The sequence below is a fragment of the Bicyclus anynana genome, chromosome 17 (assembly GCF_947172395.1).
Source record: "Bicyclus anynana chromosome 17, ilBicAnyn1.1, whole genome shotgun sequence".
Classification (NCBI taxonomy): domain Eukaryota; kingdom Metazoa; phylum Arthropoda; class Insecta; order Lepidoptera; family Nymphalidae; genus Bicyclus; species Bicyclus anynana.
The window spans coordinates 4,207,563-4,216,193 of record NC_069099.1 but is presented as its reverse complement, the minus strand read 5'-3'; the positions used below and the strand labels follow the sequence as shown (position 1 = coordinate 4,216,193).

The following is an 8,631-nucleotide window of genomic DNA, read 5'->3' as shown; positions in this document are numbered from 1 at the left end:
GTAAGAACCACAACTCCAGAGGGGTCGCACAATATAGCATTCAAGACGACGAAGAATAAAATGAATATTGATTGTATCTATACTTTAGATCATTATGGATACCTTACCATTGATGTTCTGTGGTAAATAAGGAGTAACAAGATTGTGGAAATCTTGAGCAAACTCTCCCAAGTAGGTATAGCCGATAAAATTACCGATAAGCATGCGACATTGTGATGGTGCTGCAAAGTTTGCAACTTCGACTGCTTCACTTCCAATTATCTCCCTAGCGCGGCGATAAATCGAGACTAATGCATCGAGCTGGAATTTATTAAATTATTCACTCTTATTTGAAAGTTTGTTGAGTTACTAATCTAAGAAATAAACTAACTGAAAATGTGATTGCTTTATACGCGTAGAAGTGCGAGAGGGACACTAGAAAAATCTCTTTATGAACTTTTTATTGTTTAAAGACCTTAGCCTAATCAGAACTGAAGTTTTTATATTAGATTGGATATGCAAAGCTGCTGTAGTAATACATTTGGCTGGACAGGGAGAGCAACATGAGTAGATATAAAGCAAGTGTTGACATGTAAATATTAAAAAGAACTTCTTAACTTTACACTCAAGTCCCGGTCTTTGCGGTTTTTCTCTCCATAATATGGACGTGGCACGTGAATGGAATAGTTATAATATGAAGTGTATTTTTAGTTTTGCTTTGAAAGTGTTTTACTTGTATGTGATATGGTCATTACACATAAGCTTGTAGGTGTTAATTTAAAAAATCAAAAAAGAATTAAAATTATTTTTGTATATTAAAAAGCCAATCAAACTAAATTATCCTGTAGCGGTTTTTGTTGCATTTCGACTAGCCTGGTGATAACGTCAAACAGGCTGAAGGGGCAGAGGTCTAGGTATTTGTCGCAATCGCCTCGCAGTCCGTCAGCTTCGGCCTCGTAGTACTCGTCGTCTAAGCCCTCCTCTTTCGATGATGATGGACTGTAACAAACATATTTACTTAGCTAGAAATAAAAAGAAAATAATAACAATGATGCTTTGCAAAAGTCAGTCTATCTGTCTGTCTGTCTGAATACCTTTTCACTGCTAAACGTCTGAACCGCAAAACATAGGGTACTTTTTGAAATCAAAATGGATGAAATAGGGGTTGAAACGTTGTAAGGAAAGTCCCTTACTTTTATTGTTACAGTTTTAAAAGATTGTTTATATAACTCATAAATAAATACGAAATAAAATTTTAAAAATTCAAAATAAATGTGAAATAGGGTTTGAAAGTTTACATTAATTTGCACGCGGACGAAGTCACGGGCAATCGCTAGTAGTAGATATAAAAATAGTATAAACTGTTGTATTTTTACTTTAACTTCATCTCCCTACGTTAGGTGTAGAATTTCATTTCCCATTTTCTTAGATTATCTACCGAAGGGAAAAACGCAAGACTTAGTTAAAGAAACTCTGTTCTTTTCAGCGTTTCGACGTTATTTGACAAGGGTCTACTTAATATTCTGAGCCAGAGTTGACGCGGAGTTCAGACATCTGACTTTTGCATATAAAGGCGTACCTATTCATACAAATAGCTATCAACATTATTTCATTCTGAATAAAATATATTTTTCAATAAATTATTATCAGAAGATTTTTGAAATAACAATATAAAATGATCATCATCATCATATCAGCCGATGGACGTCCACCGCAGGACATAGGCCTTTTATAGGGACTTCCAAACAACACGATCCTGAGTCGCCTGCGTCCAGCGAATCCCTGCGACTCGCTTGATGTCGTCAGTCCATCTGGTGGGTCGACCAACACTGAGCTTTTTAGAGCGGGGTTGCCATTTCGACATCTTGGGACCTCAACGTCCATCGGCTCTTTGGACTATATACCCCGAAGATTTTTAAATCTATGCTAATATTATATAGCTGAAGAGTTTGTTTGTTTGTTTGATTGAACGCGCTAATCTCAGGAACTACTGGTCCGATTTGAAAAATTCTTTCAGTGTAAGATAGCCCATTTATCGAGGAAGGCTATAGGCTACATTTTATCCCCGTATTCTTACGGGAACAGGAGCCACGCGGGTGAAACCGCGCAGCGTCTACTAGTACTTATAATATAATGTAAAAATGCACCCATGCTTATTACACAGATATATCACGTGTCTCAAACGTTGAAGGAAAAACATCGCGAGGAAACGTGTATGCCAGAGTATTTTCTTAGTCTACCAATCCGATTTGGGCCAGTGTGGTAGACTATTGGCCTAATCCCTCTCATTCTGAGAAGATATTCGAGCTCAGCAGTGAGCCGAATATGGATTGTTAGTGATGTACCGTATGTTTTGCTCCAAAGTCCCATTTACCATTATACCAAAATTCATCTTGATCGGTTCAGCCGTTTAGCCGTGAAAAGGTAACAGACAGACAGACTTACTTTCGCAATTATAATCTATACTAATATTATAAAGCTGAAGAGTTTGTTTGGTTGTTTGTTTGATTAAACGCGCTAAACTCAGGAACTACTGGTCCGATTTGAAAAATTCTTTCAGTGTTAGGTAGCCCATTTATCGAGGTAGGCTATAGGCTATATTTTATCCCCGTATTCCTACGGGTACGGGAACCACGCGGGTGAAACCGTGCGGCATCTACTAGTATTACTATAGATTAAAAAAAGGTACGTACGTGAAGACGATATGCATGATGTGTCCCAGTAGACCGTTGTGGTGCAGCGGCGTCTCGGCAGCCTCGCAGATGTTGCGCAACATGCAATCGCGCCCGCTCATCCCGTGTCTGGAATTGTGAACATCGATACGTATAAATAAAATTGTGCTGTCTGTCTGTGATTTTTAAATAACTGTGTTTTCTGAAGTCCTTATAACTAACTAGCAGAACATCTTAGTTTTACAGTCGTAGTTCCCATTTACATAGAAATACAGGCATAAAATATGGCCTATGTCACTCCCTGGTACTGCAGCTTTCTATCAGTGAAATAATTTTCAAATCAGTCCAGTAGTTTTGAGTTTTTTCGTTACTAGCGGGCGCCCGCCACTTCTCATCCGCGTGGAAATCAATGTGAAGTTTCAACCCCTATTTTATCCCCTTGGGGGTAGAATTGATCAAAATCCTTTCTTGGAGGATGCCTACGTTATAATATCTACCTACATGCCAAATTTCAGAATGATCCGTCTAGTGGTTTGGGCTGTGCGATATAGATCACTATGTCAGTCAGTCAGCTTTGGGTTTTATATATTTAGACAAACAAAAATGCTAATCTTTTCCCTATATGATATTAATGTAGGTTATATTACAAAAATATTTGATTTGATTACAAAGACAACAAGCTTTCTTGCAAGTTAAGAATGGTCAATAATTAGCTGAAACATAATTCATCATTTATTAATATAAGTTAATATTAAAACATAGAGGTCAAAGTTGATTTTTTTGTTTCTATGTTTTTTACAATTTGACTTAACAACTAATTTACCGTTTTAACAATTTTTTACCATTAGAGAGCCACATTTTCACTGAGTAAATTAGGATATACTTTATCCTAATTTACTCAGTTAAACTTCAGTTTTTTAGTCCTAAGTCTCCGAGCTAAGCCGTGTGTGGACTAACGGAGATAATGTAATTATGTATACCTACTGTAGTGTATGTATTTATAGTGTTTGTCTCGAGCGCATACGTCACAAGCAGGCCGGGAGAGGGGGCAGTCGGTGTCCGACCGTGAGACCGGTTGCACGTGGTGGTGGTACGTTGGGTTTATATAAGAAAACTATAAAAGGAGGTCATGCCTGAAAATCAGCACTACAGCTCTCAACTGTAGTATCGAGCTGAGGCAGCGCCCCATTCAGCTGAATTTTTTTATTATATTATTATACTAAGTACAGACAAAGGAACTTTGTAATTTAAGTAGGTATCTTTAAGTAGCTTGTAAGCTCTGTTAGTATTAGTTTGTAATTTCTTCTTGATTTTTTAATTTGTTTTTTTAGCTGAATAAAGGATTTTATTATTATTATTATTAACTATAAGAGTGTTTACTACGAAACTCTAAAAACGGGCCGTTCTGTTACTATCAAACAATAATCTGACGAATCAAAAAACAAGTTCGGTCGGCACTCCACTGTAGTTGTGTTCAAATTTCGGAAGTTTCATATCGAACAGTCGGGAACAAAGTTCAAAGAGTGGGTAGTTACTCACTTGATTGAAGCGGGCACTGTTATAGGAACACGTACTTTTAAAACAAACAGTCAATATCCGAGCAGGATTTATTTTTGCTCTTGAATCTTTACTTAGTTCATATTTGTATTTGGTACAAAGGATTTACTTGTTCTGTAAACCCCTTTAGGAACTGAATGGTGAAATATCCATCATCAATAGCTAAACATCCAAATTAACAGCCCGTTTTAAAAGCCTAGTCATACCTCCTTGGATAGGATATGGAGATCAGAATCAAAAGGCTGCCGGGCTTAGGGTGATAATGTTTCATTCTGTAACTATCACTATCGCATGCTAATGACAAAAGTGCTCGATTTGAATATGACGATAATGACTAGCACCCCAAGCCATGACTCTCTGAGACATGAGGGTGTAATACCACTAACGTCAAAAAGCGAGTCAAAGGGAAGTAGCTGGATGTAGACGCCTTACACCGTGTCCCTACAAAATGCCTGTGACTTGCAGTGGACGTCCATCGGTTGAAGTTATGATGGCGATGTGACTACTAAACCCCTTTCTCATTTATATATATACTAATCTTTTAAAGACGTAAAGTTTATAAGTGTGTGAGGTTGTAGGTAATCTCTGGATCTAGTGTCCCGATTTTGAAAATTCTTTTACCAATAGAAAGGCACGTTATTTGTGAGTGTTAGAGACTATATTTTTATCTCCTTACTCTTACGCGGATGGAAGCAACGCGGGTGAAACAGCCTAGCGTCTGCTAAGATAAAATAGGGTTATAGTTAAACCAACGATGTGAACATGTACCAAATTCCACGTCGCAAACTGCATTTCTCACTTAGTTACTTGTACAATGCCATACATCGGGCGCCTGCATAATTCAAGTAACATGAAAGTGAAACATAGTTTTCACAACTCTGTGTTTGACTTACTCTTGGAACTTGGTTTCGAGGGTCGTGTATGCCAACTCCCGGGTGATACTGCGACTGTGCCTTGCTGCGATTACCTGAGAAGTTTATAACGTTTTTAACTTAATTTAAACAAGTTCTAAGATTTCTTGCTATTCCCAAGATTTTTTAATAAGGGAGTAAGGATGTTAAGATGGTTTGCGGACGTTGTAGTCATCATGGCAGAAACTCTGGATGACTTTAGTACCATGCTCAATGAATGAATGTTTCTCAACAGGTGGGCCTGAAAATGAACATGGCCAAAACGAAAATAATGTGTAACGTTCATGTTTCACCCCACCCAGTTATAGTTGAGAACGCTGCACTCGAAATTTCAGACGAATTCATATACCTAGGACATATGGTTCAGTTAGAAAGGTCCAATTTCGAGAAAGAGGTGAACCGCCGAATCCAACTTTGCTGGGCAGCATTCGGGAGACTCCGCGAGATCTTTTCGTCCGAAATTCCTCAGTGCCTGAAGACAAAAGTCTTCGAACAGTGCGTGTTGCCAGTGATGACCTATGCTTCCAAGACTAGGTCGCTAACTATAGGCCTCATAAGAAGGCTCAGAGTCGAATCAGAAATGAGGAGATCCGAAGAAGAACCAAAGTATGGTCCTGATATTGGGACTGATTCATTCATTAATTTTCATCACAGAAAAATACGAGAGCATTATAGTGAGCAGATTTGCTTGACCGAATCGAGCGATCGCAAGAATTCCCAAGATGTTCGTAGCAATATTTGGCTTGGATTGGCTCGTTGTTCACTTTAACAAATATAAAAACGGCGAATTCTCGACGTTCTGTTACAAGTGAATTCTCAAGTCTATCAGCACCTGTCATCATCATCATCATCATATCAGCCACTGCAGGGCATAGGCCTTCTGTAGGGACTTCCAAACATCACGATACTGAGCCACCTGCATCCAGCGAATCCCTGCGATGCGCTTGATGTCGTCAGTCCACCTGGTGGGGGTCGGTCAACACTGCGCTTACTAGTGCTGGGTCGCCATTCCAGCACTTTGGGACCCCAATGTCCATCGGCTCTTCGATCTGCCCCGCCCATTGCCACATCAGCTTCGCGACACGTTACAAATTGTTCTACCACCTTTATACTATATTAATGATCACTTACAGGTAAGTTAGGGAATATAACTTCGTCGAGCTGCGTTATATTCGTGACGACCGAGTAATTGGACTCGAAGTTGTACGACACGAACACGTTTCTGTCGGGTATGTCGAGCGGCACGGCGATCGCTACGAACGTCTGGAACACAAACAGTTTACAGTTAGGGCCGGAGCATATAGGGCGGGCAGCGCATTTGGTGCTACTAATCTAATCAGAAGGGGGAGAGTGAGTATCAAGGAACAAGGAGCGAAAAGAGAAAATAACTTGTAGAGAGTCAAGAAGGCGTCCCGGGAACACGCAAAGAGCAAGTACCGGGTTCGCCCTCCCTCGATTCGGCCCAAATTACTGAGAGGTTGAAAGGGCCATGGGAGGTGGTGGGTTGTCCCCTAATCTAATCTTGAATGAAAGGCGAAAATATTTTTTTTATAATAAATGTTGGCCAAATAAGCAAATGACCCAACTGCATGTTATGTGGAAAATCATCACTTATAATTCACTAGCAGACGCACTCGACTTCGTCCAACCTAGACCTCCGTAAGCCAGCCCTGTCGCAAAATTTGGTTTTAGCGTTCCTCTAGGTACCAGATTGGGTACTACCCAACTATAAATACCCCCCTGTTTGTACAGGGAGGTGCGAAGATGTATTTGTTACATCTTTGTATGTCGGTTTGCGGTTATGCGGTTTTTAAAATTTCGTATTCATGACCTTTCATTTTTATGTATATAAATAAATCAACATTAATTTCGTCTACAACATCAGCTCGTCATCCCAAGTATAAGCAAAAATCCTCGTCTTTCTGTTATTTGACCGTCAACTATGTCCTTCAGATGTAATACCAGTAATGCTTCTTTGATACTTATTTGGCTGATATGTTTATTAGTTTAACTACTTTCGCGGGTACGGTCTGCACTAGCCAGATGTGTACCAGCCTGTATATATATCGTACACAACTTGCTAGCACTGTATAATTTGTACAATGGGATTATTTGTCATATTTTAAATGTCATTGTAACATTTTTTTTATTTAATGACAAGTTAGTCCTTGTCATATAATAAAATTCTTAAAAAAACGGTAAAAAATACTTACCCCGTATAAACTTGTCGGTGGAAATATAAGTGTTCTTTTTTCTACATTGTGGCATTTGCAGAATGGAGACACTAATAGCGTCATACTGTAAAAACAAATTTTGGTTATAAAATAGTGTCAGATTTAATAGTGAAAAAGGTAGAGTTTACGTTAAAAATGAAGTCGTCCTTGGTCGCTTAATATCATCCTTTAAAGCTTAGAGTAATTCAGGATGACAGAATCAGAAATAGCATACCGAGTCTCAAAGCTGAAGTGGCGATGGGCCTGTCCCATACTTTGAAGAGGCAATGAACGTTGGTCTTAAATCTCATCCCAGCACAGGGAAACAGGGACTATATCTAGCTTCACTGCTAGACGGACGTCCATCGGCTGATGATGATGATGAAATAATAGTCTTTCGTCATGAGATGTATCGATGTGTCATCATCAACATCATCATCATTATCATATCAGGCGATGGTCGTCCACTGCAGGACATAGGCCTTTTCTAGGGATTTTTAAACATCACGATCCTGAGGCGCCTGCATTCAGCGCCTCGCTTGATGTCGTCAGTCCACCTGGTGGGCGGTCGACCAACACTGCGCTTTCTAGTGCGGGGTCACCATTCCAGCACCTTAAGACCCCAACGTCCATCGGCTATTCGAACTATGTGCCCCGCCCATTGCCACTTCAGCTTCATGGCCAGTTTCAGTCTATATCTTCTCGTATACTTTAGTAGGAACATGACCAGAAAACTTTCAAGTCTTATAAAATAAAGATTGTCTAGCCATGACAGGCGGTTAGTCCAATATTAGAGTTAGACGTTCTGTAATTCCTTAATGTAAATGATTGTAAACACAGAACGACGTACGTGCTATTTATTTTACAAATGAAATAACTTAGTTTACGGAGCGAGTTTCTTAGGGAAGCAAAATTTTTCTTTACCGAACTCGCGTCGAGCAAACTCCATTTTAATTTTAAATCTTTTCCCTCTTCTCAAAGACTGGTTTTGCTTTTTATATTACGCCAAATAAAAATGATAGTTGGAACGTATTATTTATTTCTTCATTTGATAATAAAGTTATATGGTTACGTTTCACAATCCAAAACACAATAATTTGAAATGTAGGTAATCTATTGAAATATTTTTTTGTATAGTTGATATTCTTCTAAGAATTTTAAGAATCATGTGTGGCATAAAATTAGTTTTTTCGAAACGAATGGAATTAAACAATAACTAGTGGATATCGATATAAACAAAATAGTTACTTATTTAATTATTTAGCTCATAATAACTAAAAACCTTACAATTAACGAAGA

At 38.7% G+C, this 8,631-nt stretch overlaps 1 protein-coding gene across 1 annotated transcript; it reads right to left on the bottom strand.

The window, feature by feature from the left end:
• Positions 1-796: 796 nt before the first annotated feature.
• LOC112044691 (uncharacterized) lies at positions 797-8,281 on the bottom strand. Its single transcript, XM_052886685.1, has 6 exons — positions 8,220-8,281; positions 7,333-7,417; positions 6,251-6,382; positions 5,102-5,175; positions 2,673-2,780; positions 797-978 (listed from the first exon to the last, which is right to left on the bottom strand). Exons 1-6 carry the CDS (start codon positions 8,279-8,281, stop codon positions 807-809), a joined length of 633 nt encoding a protein of 210 aa, XP_052742645.1. The 3' UTR covers positions 797-806.
• Between the last annotated feature and the right edge of the window lie 350 nt (positions 8,282-8,631).